Source organism: Gobius niger (genome assembly GCF_951799975.1).
Source record: "Gobius niger genome assembly, chromosome: 8".
In the NCBI taxonomy this organism is placed as follows: Eukaryota; Metazoa; Chordata; class Actinopteri; order Gobiiformes; family Gobiidae; genus Gobius; species Gobius niger.
This window is the reverse complement of record NC_136859.1, coordinates 15,799,417-15,821,652: the sequence shown is the minus strand read 5'-3', so window position 1 is coordinate 15,821,652 and position 22,236 is coordinate 15,799,417. Positions and strand designations below refer to the sequence as shown.

At 40.0% G+C, this 22,236-nt stretch overlaps 3 protein-coding genes across 7 annotated transcripts in view; 2 read left to right on the top strand and 1 right to left on the bottom strand.

Moving 5' to 3' along the window:
* The window catches only part of fhod3b (formin homology 2 domain containing 3b), a 74,740-nt gene extending 64,924 nt beyond the window's left edge, over positions 1–9,816 (bottom strand). For 2 of the 5 annotated variants that reach the window (XM_079560850.1, XM_079560851.1), the window contains exons 1-2: positions 9,335–9,816; positions 7,058–7,164 (exon numbers count right to left, since the gene is read on the bottom strand). In XM_079560850.1, coding sequence (XP_079416976.1) covers positions 7,058–7,164; positions 9,335–9,499 — 272 coding nt within the window. In that variant the 5' untranslated portion in view covers positions 9,500–9,816. The remainder of the gene's footprint in view (positions 1–7,057; positions 7,165–9,334) is intronic. The other 3 variants (XM_079560853.1, XM_079560854.1, XM_079560852.1) reach the window with 2 other exon arrangements.
* Positions 9,817–12,519: 2,703 nt separating this feature from the next.
* Positions 12,520–17,735, top strand: slc6a19b (solute carrier family 6 member 19b; the record flags this gene model as incomplete). Its single annotated transcript, XM_079561539.1, has 13 exons — positions 12,520–12,718; positions 13,385–13,525; positions 13,611–13,748; positions 13,833–14,014; positions 14,074–14,184; positions 14,355–14,467; positions 14,535–14,663; positions 14,736–14,892; positions 14,964–15,168; positions 15,393–15,552; positions 15,631–15,793; positions 15,873–15,987; positions 17,599–17,735. 13 exons carry the CDS (start codon positions 12,520–12,522, stop codon positions 17,733–17,735), a joined length of 1,950 nt encoding a protein of 649 aa, XP_079417665.1.
* Positions 17,736–19,462: 1,727 nt separating this feature from the next.
* Positions 19,463–21,893, top strand: LOC306966941 (ferroportin; the record flags this gene model as incomplete). The annotated part of the gene is made up of 8 exons (XM_079561802.1): positions 19,463–19,574; positions 19,651–19,718; positions 19,803–19,962; positions 20,037–20,152; positions 20,314–20,440; positions 20,549–20,803; positions 20,888–21,544; positions 21,634–21,893. The coding sequence occupies 8 exons, from the start codon at positions 19,463–19,465 to the stop codon at positions 21,891–21,893; spliced, it is 1,755 nt and encodes a 584-aa protein (XP_079417928.1).
* Between the last annotated feature and the right edge of the window lie 343 nt (positions 21,894–22,236).

Here is a 22,236-nt window from a genome sequence, read left to right as displayed (position 1 = left end):
ACCTTATTACCCTGGAAGCTGAGGATGTTATGCTTGTAAACACCCGTTTGTCCTCTAGTTAAGAAAAAAAAGTTCTCAAATAACGGAGACAGATTATTAAAGAAAATATTGAGAAAATATCAGGAAAGTGACTGTGCTGTTTTTCTCGTAAAAAGTTTTACTTTGCCCTTAATTTGACGTCTTGACCCAAATTTAATCCACAGTCCGGTGTCCTGCTTAATGCGGCAGACTTGGCTCTTGACAGCTCAGCAGGTAGAGTTGTGCAACACTTTTAATTGGACTTGCTGACAAATAGGCTTTTATTCACTTATTACAAAAGCCGTATGAGTCTGGCTGGCTCGGATCCAGCAGCAGGCTCCCTGGCTGCCACTCATGTAAGACAGCTCACACTATCAGTAGCAGCGCATTAGCATAGCATTATCTCTTTAACAGCAGCAGTTCATCAGAAGATTACATCAATGTGTAATGCACCAACAAGCTGAGGTAGAGTAGAGTATCATCTGTTTGAGTGGATTTTGCACATTGAAATAATACAGAAGATTGTGATGATGTGGAGGAAAATGGGTAACTAAAGATATTTCACCCAAAGGTCTGCTTTATTTCTCCATTTGCTGCAACAGTATCCCTGTGATTAATCTATACCTGAGGCAAAATACACATTATTGAATAAACCCGGCCCGGTACAGAGTCACTGTGCTATGTATTTTGGTTAGACACTTATACAGACAATGCTGTACCCCATAAAGAGATCACGAGTGACATCATTACTTACTAATTACTGCATATGGGTCAGCATACGTACGTCAACGTCAATTCATCTAGTTGACAATTATGTGTAGCTGATTACCTGATGGTTAACGCTGCTGTATATTTAGCGGACCACTGTTATGTCCTCAGCGTCATGTGTTTGAGTGCTGGCTCCTACATTTGGCAGAATGTCTATCCACTCTCCACCCTTTTCACCCTGAACTGTCCTGTCAAATAAAACCTTAAAGTGCATATGACACATTAGACACATTTTTTGATAAAACATAGTTAACAAGCTTATATTTAAGATTTCTCTAAATATTGTTCTTTAGTTTGGCCATTTTTGTGATGTTTATAGTTTCACTTCCTTATTGGACACTGACAGGAAGTGGCACAGATGAAGGTAAACTATTTTAAACTGTTGCCGTACCAACTATGTTAAGTAAATGGGAAATGAGTTAAACTCCTATGGAACTTTACCTTTATATATGTCACTTCCTGTCAGCAGCTTAAACATTTCTGCCCAATATTTCTTCATTAAAATTGTTTCTTCACTAAAATAAAATGATAATTATGCAACTGGTGTTGTTCATCTAATAAGTCATATTTTCAAAAGCATTAAAACCTGTCATATGCTGTTTAAAGGTGCACTATGCAATGTTTAATGTAAAAAAAAAAATTGATATTAGTGCATATTTGACCTTTCAGTGACCTAACAACCAGGTGGCTAGCTTAGGCCAGTGGCACTCTCCCTGACTCTATATGTTTATCATATTTATTACGGATCCCCATTCGTTTTTACCGCAGCAATAATTATTCCTCCTGGGGTCCACATAAAACAGCGACACAAACATGTACAATAACGGGTTGAACTGTCTCCACACATTTCATTCTGAAAACCTACTTGAAATCCTCAAAACATGAACTAAAATTGATCCTGAAGCATCATAGGGGCCACCAGGACAGAAAGTAAAGCTAATCACCCATATAGCCACTGGGTCACTGAAAGGTCAAATACGCACTAATATGAACTTCACGTGAAAAGTTGCATAGTGCACCTTTAAAATGAAATCACAAATAACAACAACAACAACAACAACACCACCACACAACCCCTTATATTACTTCCAAACCACCCAACTCAAATCATGTACTACAGGTTAACCCTCCAACTAGGCACTCCTCTCTATGAGCCCAGCTCAAGATGAGTCATTTTGGCCACCCTCTGCTCCTGATGGGGCAAATGGTGAGGACAAATTTCCCATTGGAGAGAATAAAGTGACCTCATCCGTAATCTTAAAGTAATTCTGGGCAAAAGAGTGTATAAACAGTTCAGAATTGTACTCTCAATTGTACTACTGTATACCTAACACAGTCGCTTCTAAATCCTAACGTAGCGGTGGATGTCAGCCAGCACTGTACACTCTGGCATCATCTAAGACAGCAGTACTAATCCTGTATATAAAACTACACAAATGAGGGACCACAGAAAGTGCACACAAATAAACTAAAGCCTAACTACCGCTTACAGAGCAATTAATAGCAGACAAGAAGGCCCCACTAAGAGCCACCGAATCAGCATTTCTGGAGAACAGTTCTTGCCAGCAATTTGGCATCAAGGGGCGCAAGAAGATGGAAAAAATGGGCACAGGATTTATAAAAGCTTCGAATCTCAGTGGGGGGAACTTCATTCATTACCAATTTTGCCATGCGCTCAGACAGCCAGTAACCAATTAAACTCTGCCATTTGATTCTGTTAACACAAAACTACTCAGCAAACAGATTGGATATATAGTGTGCTTCGCCTCTGTAAAGTTTAACTTTAAGCACTACTATGTTTGACAATTCCTCTGGTTCTTTTCAAATGCACTTTCCGTTCTCCTCCTCCAAATGAAAGTCTTGTGTGCGCTGACAATGTCCAAGTGGGTCAGAAAGATGAAAATAATGAAAACTGTCCAGCGAGAGATGATAGGGTACGATTAGGAACTCTGAATACTTGAGGTCTGCAGTGAAATAGGGCTTAACACAGACTTCTAACCGGTTGTCAGACACATCAAGAGCACTCAATAAAGAATGAAGGCCATATTTGACACAATGGCTGCTGGCTTTCATGCGTGTTTTTGACTCCAATACCAAGGCGGAGGAATTTGGGAAAAAAAGAAAAAAAAAAGTGTCTTCTGCAGTGCCAGCTGGACATTTCACATGCTGAATCAATTAGGCAGTCAATAACATGTGATCTTCTGAAGACGAGCCATGGGAAAATGTGTCCTTGAGGATTTGACTAATCATCTGTCAGTCAATGCCAAGCGAAAGCAATACTCAAGCGAAAAAGGTAAGACTTCACACATGAGAGATATATAACATTTTCTTGTAGCCAGTACAGATTTCAGTGAAAATTCTCAGCTTGCAAACACTTCTTGACTGGATTAAGCGAAAAAGTGTTGTGTGAGTAGTCAGGATGAAACTGTACTGTGGGGAGCATTTTAAGGACGTTCAACTGATTACAAACTTTACTAATGAAAGAATCACATAATGTTAGCAACACTTAAAAAAGGGGAGTATTTGCTCATTATCGTGAAGCATTTAGAAAGAACCTGGGTCTGGGCACAATATCTTCTTCTCTTCTTCTCTAGAATTCTCTGAGTGATCTTCTTGAACGCCGACTGTAACAAGTGAATTTCTCCTTTGTGAGATCAATAAAGGTTTATCTTATCTTATCTTATCTTATCTTATCTTATCTTATCTTATCTTATCTTATCTTATCTTATCTTATCTTATCTTATCTTATCTTATCTTATATTATCTTATCTTATATTATCTTATCTTATCTTATCTTAATTGAATACCACAGTCATAAATGGAGAGCAGAGGCCTATACAATGCAATGACTAATCTGATATTGAAAGAAATAACCTCTCAGAAAATCCTATAATAATAAACCATATAACTTATGGTCAAGAATTGGATCTACAAACCCTGAGACATCAATCTTGTCAGTCCGACTGACAATTGCGACCTGAAGTGGGGAAAGAAATGCCGTAGTTAATTTTGTTTGACAAAGGAGATATTGAACATTGTGCCAGTAGCTTAACCCCCACCTGAACTGAGCACTTTTTCTCCAGTTTGGCTTTACCCAAATCTAAAAGCTTCTTGAAAAAAGCATAGAAAAAACGAGGATGACAACGCATAAAAAAATGTGACATTAAAAAATGAAAAGTAATGGATAAAGTGGCAAAAATGCTATGAAAATGTGGCAACAACACAAGGAAAAAGATCAATTTATATCAGTTTTGCATGTCTTGATGATTGGCCTATATATAGGCTGTAAACTCTCCAGTCAAGAAGCTTTTAGATTTGGGTAAAACTGAACTGGAGAAAATGCTCTTGATTAAGGTAAGAGGTTAAACAAGGGTGATACTTTCACATTATCACAGTAATAAGACACTTTCTACAATAGAACTGTGGCCTGTCCTCCATCTCAGTATTATGTGCTTCATTGAATGTTACGATATCACATGAGCACAACCGATTGTATCCATAAAGTGAGTCTGTTAATGAAGTAATAAACCACAAAAAACAAAAACAAACATTGTATAATTCATGTCTAAGCTGAACACTGAACTCGTGAATCAAAGTTGGACATATAAAACAGGATAGACCTTCAGGCCTGCAAATGTGGTGTGGAAGTGATTATGGGCCTTAAGCTCTTATAACATGGTTCTGTGCTGGCTGTGCGGCGATCTGTCAGAGGATCACACCATAATCTGATTGTACAGAGACCAGGTATGACACAGGCACCTCAGGAATGTCATCTGTCATTAATATCAATTACAAGTGCAGCCCATGGCCAGTGATCAGGAGAAGGCAGGAACGCAGACAGCACATAATATGCTTTCCTGTGGATGATGGCTACGATTGCAGGAAAACCCAAGAGAGCGCCATGAAAACAACACCGTTCAAGAAATGGAGTCAAGATTATGCAAAAAGAACAAAACGTCAAAGAATAACCATGAAGTTTGACCTGTAAAGTTTTTAAAATCTTAGTGGAGGAAGTTAATCTCATTATTAGACTGACCATGCCTAAAGCAACTACCAAACAATTATTGATGATTTTCTATATGGAGAGCAAGAGGAGATACTGTATGACACACTCAAAGCTGCTAACTGCAAAGTAAGACCAGAATAAAATCCAGTCCTGTACATACAAGGTCGCACATTTGAATGCAATTTAATCAAAATTGATTGAATCGAAAATATCCTGTCTATGAAGTTTTATGATTTAACTTCTAAAGCTTCGGTTTAGACCTCTACAAATAAGTTATAATCTTGTGTTGATTAAGCAGTTCATATTTGTGGTCTTCTCTTCACAATTAATGTCTTCTGAGTCATATTGAACCACATCTTGACTTCAACACATTCAAGGGATATTTCAGGATTTTTGACATAGGGCGTCATTTCTTAGTTATCCAAAGTTGTTGATTTCTGGAGATTCTTTTTTTAAATTATTCATGCAGTCCTTATATTTGAAGAGTTTAGTGGTGCTAGGCTAGTGCTAGGCTAGTGCATGTCTATGGTAGCTAGTAGCCTGCATTAAAAACCTCTTCAAAATCATCGGGTGGTCCTCCAAACGTCTGATTTGTAGAAAATTCCTCGTGTAATGCCGGCCGCAGGTAAACAAACTACTGTACTTATTTGATTGATTGATTTTTTACTGTTGTTTTATCTTTCTGTGAAGCACTTTGGTCTTCCTTGTGTTGTTGTAAGGTGCTATATAAATAAACTTTGATTGATTGATTGATTACTGTAGATCCGATAACCTAGCAGATCACTCCGCCACTGTGTAGCTTACAACCAGGAAGCTGATGCTCCTCAAATATAAGTTCTTTAAAATGCAAAATGGTTATATTTCAAAAATGATTCAGTCAACACAGACATGTATATGGGTAGTCTGGTGTTATAAGTGATTTGCCTCAGGTGCACTGTGCTTGGGTTAGACTGTTTTTAATGCAGGCTGCTAGTTACCATAGACATGTGCTAGCCTAGCACTAGCCTAGCACCACTAAACTCTTCAAACATAAGGACTGCATGAATTAAAAAACACTCTGGATACCTAGGAAATGAGGCCTTATGTCAAAAATCCTAAAATATCCCTTTAAAGGAGATCTAAACTCAATTGTAACACTTGCCAGAAAAATTGCAATCACTTATTTTCCCAAATATGCACAGCCCCAGCACATAACTTTTACATTGTCAACATACTACGAAAGCTACTAAACATTGCTGTTATGATATTGTTCTCAAATCCTGAGAAGTATTTTTAAAACAACAAGAGTAGCCGAAATACATTGTAAGCCATTTCATTAGCTCCATAATCATCATATCAACAATACCACGCCGTGGGGGTATAATCTCAGGCATAGCAGCGCCAGAATCTACCACCAAACACACTGCCCTATTTCTTCAAAATAATTGGCTAACCACCTTAACCCTAGCCTCCATAGAAAACGCTGTGTGGGTTTAATGACACACATCCATACCTGACTGTGCCAGCTGGCAGCCTGCGGGGCCTGACGAGAGAAGAAGTGGACTACTCTAACCTCACAGCTCTCAATAAGCGCCTAACAATTTCACATGGAGTGAAGAAAAGGACACATCTCCGCTGTCCAATGGAAACATCAAATCCAGAGGGCAACTTATGAATTCCAAGTTTGACAAATAAATCTACACGTGATTGTGGTCCAGCCAACCAGACACGCTCATGCCAACTTCAGGCTACGAGTGTTCAAAAATATAAAAGTGATATGTGAGATCACTGTACATGCGAAAAACATGTGGGGTTAATAAAACAATTGGCCAGCAAATGTGCATAAAAGTAAAACATTTTAATGCTTTCTTTTCTTGATCCAGATCCACTTATATGAGGTCTAAATCATACTATAAGCAATTTACCCAAGTCTGACGGTATGGATGTGGTCGGGCTCCATCTAATGAGAACGCAGCACTGAAGTTCAAATGTGTGGCGAGTGATTACTTAGGAGATATGTCCACACCTCGTAAGTGGCTGCATGACTTCACTGGAGCTTCAGGGCATGGTACTTCAAGGGTCACCAATGAACCCCTACTCTGGAAATTCTGCAACAATGGGTGAGTATGTAGGCCACCATTTATTTGATATGGATAAAAACAACCAGCTTTGTGATATGGCTTGATGAGTGCAGTCTCCATTTGCACGAGGTTCACATTTCATAGCGTTATACTGTATACAGAATCTAATTGAATGTACAAATGAATGTATGATATCATCTCTTACCCTCCCTCCTCCTGAAAGCCTTCCAGTTCATCTCTTTGCTCTGCCAGGGTGGACTCCAGGTCAAGGTAGCTTCCATTATGGGACAACTGCAGGGCACAGTCATCCAGCTAAAGAAAAAAAAAGAGTAGGGGAAAGAGTTTCAAAATATTAGCCTCAAGAAATTATTTTATAGAAAAATCTCATGGTAGAAAAAACTACAGTCATTCAATTTGTATTGGTTGGAAAAAATGTAGTTATTCATGTCAGTCATTTACTTATGCTTCTCTTTAGCATACGTTTCATAACAACACTGTACATATATTGATATTAAAGCTGTTTGTGATATTTTTTTATTTATTGTTATCAAAACCTTCTGTCTCATTTGGAAAAACTTGAAGTGCATAGGCGATAGAAATACTACAAGTCCTATAATCCTAGAGATCACCAGGAGCAGAAGATCTGCAGGACATGAACCCAGAACCAGGCCAGGTCCAAAGATGAGAGCACAAAATCCCAAATCCCAGCTCTCACCCAAGACCATCCAAGTGCACTGACCGGGTTTAAGATCACAATAAAATAAATATAAAATAAACCCTAGAAATGTTTCAACTGATACATCGTATTTATCAAAATAAATACATTTCCTATTTATGTATGTATAGTTATATATAATTTGTTTTGTTAATTTAGGACTTATTATGCAAAACTATCGCAGTTGGATTCTGTAACTGTAGAGGAGCAGCAGCTCTACACAAAGCTGCCATCCATATTTTACTGTTAAAAAGTTTAAAATAACCTCATAGCTATAACCTTTTTCCTGTCCTCATACAGAAGAATGGAGTGTGATCTTGTATAGTTCTTGGTCCAGACTCCAGGCCCTCTTCTGAAGCAACACTCCCAGATGCAAAAACCAAAACCTCAACTCTGCAGAACAATGTGCAAAAGAATTTAAAGGAGTCCGGACAGGCATGAAGATGGAACCTGTACTTTACAGCATTTAGCATAACTTCTCATTATGGGCCTCTGTAATTCCTGATGGAGAAAATATAAGAAAACAAACCAACCAAAGATGGTCAAATGAGTCCACTCTCCCAGAGCTTTCTCCCATCCGTGATTTAACTATGCAGAAGCCTCAAGGCCGCTAAGCCATGAACTGCAGACAGGCCAAGTCTGTAATGAACTGTGGATCTGTTTCTAGCCTATAACAGTCAGCCATTGTGAAGTACAGTTATGCATAAGCAGAATGTTAATTAATAATTTACTTAAAAATTCAGATACAACATACACATATTTCACGATATAGTTGAATCCTTTAGTTGTTGTGTATGGAGCAATGTTCAATAATACAACTTTTTCAATCATCATCTGCTTAAGAATGAGGAGATTTTGCCTCTCACCTCAAAGACTTATTCAAGAGGCTTTCTCATGGTGAAAAGCAAATGTCAATTCTTTAAGAACCCAGTATAGATGACGAATTGAAAACCTATAAACATCAAATCCCTTCAGGCTGAGTGAGCAGTATTTCTCAGTGAGGCAGAGCAAATGAAGCAGTTTTGACTCCCAGTGCACCATGTGTTAGCAGTGTGCTATTTATACTGGGCTGACCGGTGCATCCACTGAGACAGGCCTGGAGACACCAGGTTTGTTGATGGCATTTAGAGGCTCACACCAAAGTCACAGCTGCTTGGAGTCACAGGACAAATTTGGTTCAAATGTGACAAAAAACTCATGGGGAAAACTGCAGAGAGAATAACACAGCCCTTTCTATATGGCGGAGGGGTTTCATGGCTTAACCTGGCCTGTCTGTGTGTTTGTGTTTTTAATTCCGCCCATTTCTTCCTCAAACAGTAGTAAGTGCTACCATCCCGCCCCGCTGCTCTGTCTGAGTGGCCACCAGAATAGAAGCCAGGCTTGTGGTGATCCACAACATCCTGAGGCTGCCGTGACTTATCCAGCCAAACTACAGTAGACTCAGGACACAGCCCCACAAACTGGACAGAATCAACAGCTCGATTCAAGTGTGGCCTAAAAATAAATAGGAAACTTTGAATTTGGAGGCAATTGTACTGTATTGTATTGTAAAAAAAAAAAAAAAAAAGGCATGAAAATTGTTCAGCAAATTTTGTACCAAAATAGTGACCCTTATAGTATAGTTTACAATTATTAACACAGCTTATTTAGTCATAATTATATTAAGACTTTACTTGGCAACATTTTACTAAGCCATATTTGATACTTTAATGTAAGCCCAACAATTTTAGAAGTGCTATATAGAATAAAATAGTTTGAAAATGGTACCTTCTGTGGCGCCCTCAGCAGCCTATGGACTCCAGAGATCTGATTGATCAGAGGGATCTCCTCCCTGAAAGTGAACAGTGGTGGTCTGGTCGGCTCAGGGAAATTGGTGCTGTTAAATGGATCAGTATCATCTAAGAACTGAACCCTGCACACGATCGTGGCCATGCTGTATCCATACAGGGCTCCTTCAGACCATCAGAAACCAGATGCGACAAACGAGAGGTGACAGACGGCTCCCAGACAGCTCTCCTGCACAACCATGCAGCCCGGGTTATCCTTGGACTTTCTCCATGGGTTCAGCGCAGTGCACAAGGCTGCAGACAGTCACTAAACAGTCCAAAACAACGGCCCGGCGTAGGCTACCTGGCACGAAGCAAATTGACAAACGAAACGCACGCTGCCGCAGTATCCAAGGGCATAGCGGGCGGAGCTGATGAGCACCGGAGAAGGGACCGCTGCACTTGGCGCCTGGACTGTGAGCGGTGTGTGAGCAGCTCCTCTCGCTCAAACTCTGCCAGGGGACACGGGAGTCAGACCTCAGCCGGCGGACAGAGCTCGGATTACAGGCGCACTGGCGGTCTCCTGTGGCGCAAGAGGGGAGTGCGGCGTGTAAAGGCAATCCATTTTAAGAGTAAAGTTTATCATTCATTATCAAGCTATTCAACTCGACATTAATTATTATACTCACGTCAGAATACTCATGCAGCTAAAGGTCACCGAAAAGGCTGTTCGTAGACATAAAGGAGTAACCACTTAAAAGTATAGAAATATTGTCATTAGAGGTCAAATGTAGCCTATTACCAGATTTGGGTAGAGTTGCCAAAATATTTACTCAAGTAATAGTAATGTTACTTTCAAATTTTACTTAAGTACAAGTAAAAAGTAATGATCCAAATAAATAGCTACTCAAGTAAAAGTAAAAAAGTAGAGTAACTGTTGGTTGGTGAGTGTAAAGGTCTGATTAATGTTTCAGTTGTGACCAAATTTCATGAAACATGAAATTATGTTAAAAAAAACACACATTTCTAAAGAAAATTTCATAACATGTATTAAAAATTTATATTTCTGTAAGTAAAAGGGGCACAACACACATACTGCCTATGTTTTATGTTTAAGGTCAACATGAAGTAAGTTACTCGCATACTTGAATGAATGAATGAATGAAACTTTATTGTCCCCCTTGAGGACATTTGTTCTGGGTACATACAGTGCCTCTCGTAAGTATTCATACACCTTGAACTTTTGCACATTTTGTCATGTTTACAACCCTAAACATAAAGATTTTATTTTGATTTTTTTACTGTACGTTCACACACAAGTAACCGACAACTGTGAAGTGAAAGCTAAATGATACATGATTCTGTTATTTTTCAAAAAATAGAAAACCGAAAAGTGGGGCGTGCATAAGTATTCATACAGCATGAATTAATACTTTGTGGAACCCCCTTTTGCTGTAATAACAGCACAAGTCTTTTGGGTTCTGACTCTACAAGATTAGCACATGTAGAGACTGACATTTTAGCCCATTCATCTTTAAAAAACAACTCCAGCTCTGTCACATTAGAAGAAGAACGTTTGTGAACAGCAGTTTTCACATTATTCCACAGATTTTCAATAGGATTTAGGTCAGGACTTTGACTGGGCCATTCTAACACATTAATATGTTTTTATTGAACCATTCCATTGTAGATTTAGCTTTGTATTTAGGGTTATTGTCCTGCTGGAAGGTGAATCTCCGCCCCAGCCACAGTTCTCTTGCTGACTCCAGCAGGTTTTCCTCCAAAATGTCCCCATATTTGGCTCCATCCGTCTTCATAACTATTCTTACAGTCTCCCCAGTCCCCGCTGAGGAAAAGCAGCCCCACAGCATGATGCTCCCCCCGTATATTTGACACTAGGGATGGTGCTCTCAGGACGATGAGCAGTGTCAGATTTGCTCCATACATAACGTTTTGCATTTGGGCCAAAAAGTTCAATTTTTGTCTCATCTGACCAAAGCTCCTTCTTCCACATGGAGCCGTGTCCTCCATATGACTTCTAGCAAACTTCAAACGGGATTTCTTATGGCCTCCTTTCAATAATGGCTTTCTTCTTCCACTCGTTCATGAAGGCCAGATTTGTGTAGATACGACTTATAGTTGTCCCATGTACAGATTCCCCCAGCTCAGCGGCAGGACTTCACAGCTCCTCCAGAGTTATCTTGGGGCACTTGGTTGCATTTCTTACCAGTGCTCTCCTTGTTCGGTCTGATATTTTAGGTGAACGACCACGTCTTGGTAAGTCTGCAGTGGTGCTTTACTCTTTCCATTTCTGAATGATGGATTGAACAGTTGCTCCGGGAGATGTTTAAATCTTGGGAAATCTTTGTATAACTTAATGCTGCTTTAAACTTCTCCACAGCTTTATCCCTGACCTCTCTGGTGCTCCTTGGCCTTCATGATGTGTTTTAGTGACTAATACACTCCGACCACAGCTCTAAGGGCCTAAAAGAACAGCTGAAATTATTCTGAGTAGATTACACACAGGTGACCTCTATTTAACCGTTAGGGTGAGGTGTGAACATTCTGGAGTCATTAGGAATGGTATAAAGGCAATTTAATGCACTCAGAAAATGCTGTATGAACACTTGTGCACGCCCCACTTTTCACTTTTCTATTTTTTGAAAAATAACAGAATCATGTATCATTTTGCTTTCACTTCACAGTTGTCGGTTACTTGTGTGTGAATGTTCAGTAAAAAAATCTAAATAAAATCTTTATGTTTAGGGTTGTTAACATGACAAAATGTGCAAAAGTTCAAGGTGTATGAATACTTACGAGAGGCACTGTATATGCAGCTGACAACATGTAAGATAGAAACTGTCAGGCTTGTACTTGAGTAAATGTAGCCGTACTGGTACTACCCGCCTGTGCCTATATTACTCATAAAGTTCACAAAGTTCACACTTTACACTTTACTCTAAGATCAAGACGCACTGGCATAAATGCAAGATAATGCTTTGTTCACATCCTCAACTGTCTGTGCTTTGAACCTTTCATAAAACTCTGAATAGTCTTACTCAGCATAAAGACCCCTTCCCTGTTGCCAATAATCTCCCACTAAATGGTCAATCTGTTACAGAGCTCCTTCACTTAGGACAGTGTCTTCCTCTTAATACTAGCTGACTGGAGTTTAGCTAAAATATCATGAAGTTTAAGCTCCCAAACCCAGGGCTGGAGGACAGAATATTGTCATATGAGCAACTGGAGCGTCTGGAGAAGGAGGAGGCAGGGGACCGGCCCAAGTGGGACAACAAGGCGCAGTACATGCTGACCAGTGTGGGCTTCTGCGTCGGCCTCGGAAATGTGTGGCGCTTCCCCTACCTCTGCCAGAGCCACGGAGGAGGTGAGAGAAACTTCTGTAATAAGAGTTGACAAGGAATTATTCTTATTATTCACAGTGGGTTCAGGTTCATACCCACTTGTTATACTCATTATGTTACTATGTTATTATGATAAAGTGGCATAATCATTGTTCATTCTTTTTCTTAAATCTACACTTAGGCTTTTATAGAGGCTGTTCTTTTGTGTATCATGGAAATTGAACAAACTTATCGTTACTGTACTCCACTTTATGAATGTTGAAAAACACTAACACTACGGTAGAGAGCAATGTTTATAGGGTCTGAATAGGCTACAATATGCCACCATGATATTCTTATCTTCCTTTCTTTTAGGATATTCTAATTTTTGTATTTAATCAATGGATGTAGGGTAACCCGCGTTGAATCTTTACTAATATATAAAAAGGTATCTGATTTTAGTATCATCATGAAGTAATGTTAAAAAGATATAAAAATGCTCCCAACCTACTGAAACTCCCCCATAAAGTTAAAGGTAAAGCAGATTATTAATTAAAAAAGGCTAAAACCCCTGAATTTGCAAACTACTAAACAAAGCTAAGTTACACATTGACATGGACCCGTAATGATTGACTTTTAAGTGTCTTCAGAAGATATTTGTGTTACCAACTGTGCATATTTACAGTTATCGCGCTGTATGATGTGTTTAGGTGCTTTTATGATTCCATTTTTGATTCTGCTGGTTCTGGAGGGAATCCCACTTCTACACCTGGAGTTTGCAATCGGTCAGCGTTTAAGGAGAGCCAGTTTAGGAATGTGGGCTGCGATTAACCCCTATTTAACTGGCATCGGTATGTTAATCCCTTTCAGAGATACATCAGCAAATGTGATATGGAAAATCCTGTCATTGCATAAGTTCCCTCAAACCATTTTCAGGTCTTGCATCTATGGGCGTGTCTCTCACAATCAGCCTGTACTATAACACCATCATCGGCTGGATCTTGTGGTATCTGTTCAATTCATTCCAAGATACACTTCCTTGGAGCCAGTGCCCAATCAATTCTAACCTAACAGGTACATTAATACATTACCTATGTTTTAATTTTCTATGCAATGACAAAACTGGGCTTCATGTGCGATAATGTATGTGAGTGACAGGTTTAGTCTCGGAGTGTGAGAGGAGCTCCTCTGTGGACTACTTCTGGTACAGGCAGACCCTGAACATAACCCCAAGCATTGAAGAGGACGGCGGGCTACAGTGGTGGATACTTCTGTGCCATATCAGTGCATGGACTGTACTCTACCTGTGCATCATCCGGGGAATAGAGACGACTGGAAAGGTGTGGACAAGTCAATCGACAACGTTATCGAATTGCAATTTAAATGTTGTTTTTTTTAGGCTGTGTATGTGACTTCAACACTTCCCTATGTTGTGCTGACAATCTTCCTGATCAGAGGACTAACACTGAAGGGCTCCATGAATGGAATAAAGTTCCTCTTTACACCAGAAGTAAGAGTTGTACGAGTCATTTATGGTTGTTGGAGGAGGTGAAAAATCTCTTACACACAGTGAGTAGAATATTTGATAAACTTGCCGGCCCAATATTATACAGGTTCTGCTCTTTGTCAAAAATAAAATTTGCAGCCATAGATTATAAAATGGACTTTTTCTTCCTCTAGTTGTCAGAGTTATCTAAACCAAGCACGTGGCTCGACGCAGGTGCACAAGTGTTCTACTCTTTCTCTTTGGCGTTCGGTGGGCTCATCTCTTTCTCCAGCTACAACTCAGTGCAGTGAGTTCTAACACTTCAAATGCTTTGTTATCTGTGACAACTGAACATGAATTGACTTGTTTCATAGCAACAACTGTGAGCAGGATGCAGTGATTATCTCTATCATCAACGGCTTCACCTCTGTGTACGCTGCGACGGTCATTTACAGCATCATCGGCTTCAGAGCGACAGAGAGATTTGACAACTGTTTGAGCGGGTACTGCCTGTAATTTGAGGCTTTTATGTGAATAATTTGTGGTGTGTGTTCATGCCATTGTATGCGTTTCAGGAACATCTTGACAATACTGAATGCTTTTGATATGGCCGAGGGTCAAATCACAAGCAGTAACTACACGGAGGCGGTTCAGTATCTCAATACAACAACCCCTGGTGTTATTGAAGGACTTGACCTCAAGACCTGTAATCTGAGGACTTTTCTTAGCGAGGTGAATTTCAGTATGTCTTTATGAGCAAACAGTTTTGAGTAAAGTAAATCCATGTTGTGTTGTTGGTGTAGGGAGTTGAGGGCACCGGGCTCGCCTTCATAGTGTTCACTGAAGCCATCACTAAAATGCCCGTGTCCCCCCTGTGGTCGGTGCTCTTCTTCATCATGCTCTTCTGCCTTGGACTCTCCTCCATGTTTGGAAACATTGAAGGAGTTTTAGTTCCGCTACAGGATCTAAAGGTTTTTCCCAAGACGTGGCCAAAAGAGGCTGTAACTGGTACCGACAAACTGCATGTTTCATTTTTTGTAATTTTTCACATCTGTCTCCAGCAACACACTCAGCATCTCTACTCTATAATCTCTCACACAGAGAATTTCATACATTCATCCACTGTTTCAATAGTGTTTCTTGCATCTGTTATTTGTCCTTTTGTCATTTTCACTTTTATTTTGAATTTGATGTCTTTCTTTGTATTTTCTAAATGCGTGTCTTGCTGTCAGGTATAACATGCCTGGTCTGCTGCCTGGTGGGTCTACTCTTTATCCAAGGCTCTGGAAACTACTGGCTGTCACTTTTTGACACTTATGGAGGCTCTATACCTCTGCTGGTCGTTGCATTTTGTGAGATGTTCTCCGTTGTGTACATATATGGCATAGACAGGTAATGACAACACAGATATTTGCATACAACTATCACCAAGACGGCATTACATCTGTGTCGTATATTTTTCTTGTGCAGGTTCAACGATGATATAACATTTATGATCGGGCATAAACCCAACTTCTTCTGGCAAATATCTTGGAGATTTATCAGCCCTGCCATTATGTTCTCAATTCTGGTGTTTTACTTTGTCACTAAAGTTTCAGAGAAGCTTCTCTACAAAGCATGGGACCCTGAATCGGTAAAAGCAGTTTCTGGCTTCACTGTATTGCATGATGTTACAAGTTTAAAATGCCCACAACAACTGTTTTTTCACACAGGAAAAATTCCCATCACTTGTAGAAAAGGTTTACCCAGTGTGGATCTATGTCATCATCTTCATCCTGGCGGGGATACCATGCATTGTTATCCCTTTGGCAGCAGTGGTAAAATACTGTAAGACAAGGAAACAGAAGAAGTTACACCTGAGCAGTGCTATCCTCAGCTCAACAGAAAGCTTTAGGTCTGAACTTTCACTTAAAAAGTCAGCAAAATAAGCACCTATAGATGCGTTTTCAATGACATCACACATAGTTCCGGCAGCCATTTTCAATACCGAAGTAGCATTATGCAGTACTACGGCATGTACTATGTGTGTACTGCATCAAAGAGGAAACAGAAAACCTTTCTCTGTGATTTCTACAGTTTGTCATGTCAACAGAGTCTGAGGCAGTGTTTAAGCTGCTCGAGAAGTTAGCATGCTACCTGGTAGCAACTGTCATTAATCAACTGTCAGTGGCTTCCTTCAACACAGCACACATCTATGAACTCTGATGAAATACTACAGTAACAGCTCAGCTCTGACCTCTGTCACATGTTGTATCCAAGGCTAGATGTTTGGAGTGTGGTTCAGGGCTTTCTCTCAGAGAGGTCAGAGCTGAGCTGTGGAAGCTAAATGCTAACCAGTAGCATGCTAACGTCTTAAACACTGACTCACTGGTTTCTTCATATAAACGTTTGCCCGCTTGAGCAATGATTACGAGTACATACAAATGTCACTGTCAATCAAATGTCTTTCTATTTCATCCTGAGTAGAGATATATTGTTACATGTAGCAGTGCATAATTCTACTTCGGTATTCAAAATGGCCGCCATAACAACAAAAGTCACATGACTGAAAGGCACGTATACGCTTAGTAACATTTGTCTACTTGTTACTAGCATAACTGACCAAATGAACCTTGGAAGTTATAAAATAAGCACACCTCTGTTTTATTTGCATGCCTCAAGCATACCAATACTACTTTGTGTAATCAATTCAATTCTAAATCATTAATGAAGACCTATTGCTCTCGGTTATGTTTACAATGTTTGAAAAAAAAAAAAAAAGAAAAGTTCCCCCAGATTGTTTGTTTTCATTAAAACTGAAATCTTTTCATTTGTTGAAACATTAAAATGTACATATTATGTTATTGAAACAATTTGACGTTGAATGTATTGGTGTTCGTGTTCTTTTATGACTGAAGCAGTCAGGAGTAACATATACTATAATAGCCCTAAAAGCCATGAATGTTTGTTTGGCATTGGTTGTCAGAAGTATACAGCACCGGGTCACACAATAGCTTTTCCCACAGAGGACTATGAGTGAGTGCATTTGCTTCAGACAGAAAGGAGTCAAGCTAAAAAAAAAAAAAAAAAAAAAAAAGTATATTATCCGCTCATACTCTGGTACTTTTTCCACTCATTTTCAAAATCAACTTCCTTGGACTGACAGGCCACAGAGCAAGAGCCACACAAGCAATTACTGTGCATTCTATTGTGTTCATTTACCGTATATGTGAGCCTGCATCCAATATTCAAACATGTTTGAATTTTTTTGTCCTCGAATTTTGGACACTGAATATTCAACACATAATTCAAAGTGTTTTAAATGTAAAAAAAAGAATCACGTTTAAAATATTGATTGTATTGTTTTTACATATTTCAAATTCAACAGTCTACATTCAGAGTGTAAAATTATTTAGAGTGTGAAATTTTTTAGAGTGTAAAATTATTCATTAATTCAAGGCAAACAGGGCAAGGGACCAATCAAAGTCCTTAGATTCGCTCGTCAACTCCTGTTTCCTCATCTCGAGGGGGTGCTGACTCCTCTGCTAGACCGTTACGTGACACCGACCTTTGTTCCCAAAGAGCAGAACAGATAAAGTGACATTGGGATTATGCACAAATTATTACTTATTTGGAGAATTGCATGATATGAGTAAATCATTCCTTGAATTTTGCAATAACAACATTAATTTCCAATTCAGACACAATCAATTCCATAAAACTGATGCATAATAAATCTTTTTAACTAGTTAAATAGTGCCAAAAACAAAAACTGCAAATGATTTATCTCAGAATTAAACTGGGAATAAAAGGTTCTGAATAAAACTTGGCTTTTTACATTTATATTTGCTTTCTATTACAGTTATGACTGTGTACATAGTATAAGGTAGATCTACTTTTTATTAATCCCCTTAGGGAAATTCATTCTCTGCATTTGACCCATTCTCAATGCCCTGTAGGAGCAGAGGGCAGCCAATGAAGGGCAGTGCTCGTGGACCCATCTCCAGATGTGGAGCCAGGCTAATGGTCAGAAACACCTGGCTGAAGGATTAATCTATTATACATGTTTTTATTGTTAGGGGGAATCGAACCCGGGACCTTCTAGCTGTGAAGCGCAAGCGCTAACCACTGCGCCACCGCCATACATGTGCGGAAAAATTTAACAAGCAAACAATTTGTCATTTAACTCTTTGTATTGCAGGATCACTTTCCCATGGCTGAAACCCTTAACTATCCAGTATGGGCCGCTGCTGTTTACAAACTCTTGCCTGTTATCTCTGTTGTATCTATCTCTATTGGCTCATCTGCACAGATTTACAATATGTCTGAAGAGGTGTGATGAAGGGCAGCTGCTGGAAATGTTGCTTTTGGTGTAACAAGTAACAATAAAAGTTGTAAGCTTCATAAGTTGTGTAGACATTTTTCTTTCATCTTTGTACATTAAAAACAGACCACGATAAAACTGTATTGACAAGACACACAGCAAATCCAGACTATTATTTAAATGGACATTTTATAAAAGGAACATGTGGGATGCACATTATCATTGATACAGATACCATTGTTATAGCAAAAAAGAAAAATTATAATCTTATGCAGATAATACAATTTTTAGTGGAGTTTGACACTGGTGCACCAGAATAATATACAGTGTGGAAAGTACATTCCTTTTGGAGTAGCTGCTTCTTGTGAGCACTATGGCATGTGGGTATGCCCTACGTGCAACAGAGAGCAGCAGGTCTGACCCCGTCATGAGGGACAAGAGCAGCTCACGGTCCATGCCTTATGTTTGTGCGTGTGTATATTTTGGGTCATACAAGTTACACAGTTGTGCTTTTTGTGGCGTGGGTGAGCGCTGATATTGTCTGTCCTGGATCACGTGCTTTGGAATATGCTGGCTGCCTTTGTTTTCTCTCTTCATGTTCTGCTTTTCTGGCATTTTCATACAATGGTGCACCTCAACACTGTGATGTTATTAAGCCTTTCAACTACTATTGCCTGAATTCCAGCCTTTAGGAAACAGCCACATCCCAAACTAGGATACATGGATACAGTGTGTAGAGTCAGGCACACGGAGTGATTTAAACATCGGAAGGTAAGGCTTTGCATTAACCTTATTGTGAAAGTGTATGTGGTTTTTACCACATATACTGTTCTGTCATAGTACTGTGTGTTCATTTGAACAGAACACAAGTATTGTATATGTTCAATGTTATTTACAATCAAAGACTTACTTGTTCTACTTTAAAATATTCATTGCACACAACAAAGTATAGTGTTGTATGTTTACAAAGATTAAATTGTCCGTGATCGAAAGAAAGCAATGTCGCATCGAGCTGAAGCTTCTCCGTGTGGTGGAGTTGTGATGGAGTTTGAACTGGAAAATGACAGAGGAAGAAGAGACAGAAGAGACAAAAAAGCCAAAAACATTTCAGGTGATACTAAATTGAATATGACTATTGTCAGTATTTACACATTGTGTAAATGTAATCCTGTATTTGTTTCCTGAAGGTTCAGCTCTTATTTACCTCAAAGGCCCGAAATTTCTCATTTATGTCAGTGGGGCACTATCTATGTGGGTAAGGCTTATTTTTTTCATAAGCTTAAGATAATAGCTCAACATGTGATTGGATTTCAAATATCTGAACACGAGTGTTTCACAGGGCGATCGCATGTGGCACTTTGCAATCTCTGTCTTTCTTATTGAGCTGTATGGACGAAACCTGCTCCTGACTGCAGTATTTGGGCTGGTACTAGCCGGATCGGTGCTTCTCCTAGGAGCTCTCATCGGTGACTGGGTTGATCGCAACCCGAGAAACAAAGGTATGCATGCAACACATTTACAAAGTTTCTATTCATTTTTATGTTTAAAGTTATGTTCTGTCCTTTAATTTTAGTTGCACATGCATCGCTCTTTATCCAGAACATCTCTGTGACAGTTTGTAGCATTGTTCTCATGCTGGTCTTCTCATATAAGAACTGGATCGAGCAGATCTGGGATGGATGGCTCACTGTGAGTAGACCTTAAACACCTGTTATTAGAGCCTTTTGGATCTACTACTAAAATGATGGTTTGCTTCTGCTGTTCTTTGTGTTGTGTGGTCCTGATGCCTCTGAGCTTGTGGCTACTCTGTGCTGTCATAGTAACCTGTTGCATCACAAAACTTACACAAGGTGGTTTGTTATACGGTGGTGATCATCCTGGCAGATGTGGCAAACCTGGCAAGCACCGCGCTGACCATTGCCATTCAGAGGGACTGGATTGTTGTAATCACAGGCTACAACCGCGGCCACTTAGCTGGTGAGAGAAACAACAAAGTGTTTGTATTTCTAAAACAATAAAAAAATATATATACATGATGAGAGAAGTGTAACTAACCTACCTGTGCATTATTGTCTCTGAAAACAGGGATGAATGCCACAATGAGGAGAATCGATCAGGTGACCAACATCCTGGCCCCCCTCGCGGTTGGTCAGGTCATGACCCTGGCCTCCAATGTAGTGGGCTGTGGCTTCATCCTAGGCTGGAACCTTGTATCTCTTATCGTGGAGTTTTTCTTCTTGTCACGGGTGTATCGCATAGTGCCAGCACTTTCAGTCAAACCACCGGCTGAGGAGGTCGAAATGGCTTATCTGCAAAGGGGAGAGAGAAGAAGAGCACAAGGCAAGTAAATAGTAAATATAAATTAATTGAGACATACAAATAGTTTTAAGAGTAATGAGAAGATAAAGTTTTGTTTGCTTTTAGCACAAGAAAATGGGTCGGGACCTACATATCTGACAGAAGAGCTCAGTCTGAAACATCACAGAGAGTTGGGTTTTCGGAGACTACAGCGCCTTGTGAGCACCTGTAAAGACGGATGGAGGGCGTACTACAGGCAGCCTGTGTTTCTGGCTGGTATGGGCCTAGCCTTCCTCTACACAACAGTTCTGGGCTTTGACTGCATCACTACAGGCTATGCCTATACTCAGGGCATAAGCGGCTCTTTGCTCAGTATTCTGATGGGCGTGTCAGCTATCACTGGGCTCATGGGCACTGTCCTGTTCACCAGACTGAGGAAGACCTTTGGACTGGTCAACACAGGCATCATCTCTAGCTGCCTTCACCTGGCCTGCTTATTGCTCTGCGTTAGCTCCGTCTTTGCACCTGGCAGCCCTATGGACATGAGCCTGCTGAGGCCATTCATTGACTCCAACTCCTCGGAGCTGGGAGGAATGGCTGGCCAGAGTCAGAAACACACCTATCCTCTAAGGAGTGGGGCTAACCAGCCACTCTTACCGGACCGCTCCTCCATTCACTGGACCAACAACACTGTGCTCTTTGACAATGTGCCCACTGGCACACAGCCCGACTCATACATCTCCATTATTCTGCTGTTTCTGGGCGTCATTACAGCACGTATTGGTAGGTCTATCAGGCATAATTCTCATACAGTTCAAGATTACTTGCGTCAAAAAAAGGAATAGTGATTGTAATATGATGTTTGATTTCAGGCCTGTGGTCTTTTGACCTGACAGTGACCCAGCTGCTACAGGAGAACATCTCAGAGTCGGAGCGTGGGGTCGTGAACGGGGTTCAGAGCTCTATGAATTACTTGATGGATTTGCTTCACTTCATTATGGTCATCTCCGCTCCACAGCCAGAGCACTTTGGATATCTTGTCATCATCTCTGTGTTATTCATTGCAACTGGACACACAATGTACTTCATGTATGCTCACAAGACCAAGAGAAAACACAGCTTAGACACATAAGAATCACACACAGTTATCACACATGTACACATAAGAGCTATCTGCGCTGACTCCACTCGACGCTTGTGAAATGAATGTCTCCCTCCAGTTCTTTCCTGTTGCAACAATCCTCTTGTGACACATTCATTCATTTCAGCACAACTCAGCTAGTGTCTGTCCCACCTCAGCTGCTTAACTCAGGTAAAGAAGAGCGGGATAGCCTCTCCCACTGGGAAAGCCATGCTAAAAGGACAGACAGGGCAAACTAAAGCCTGGAAACAAATTAGCATGTTGTCTGATGCAGAGAAGTTAAATCGACAAGATATTCTGTTCAAAAACTGTTTGTGAAGACAACTCTCTCATG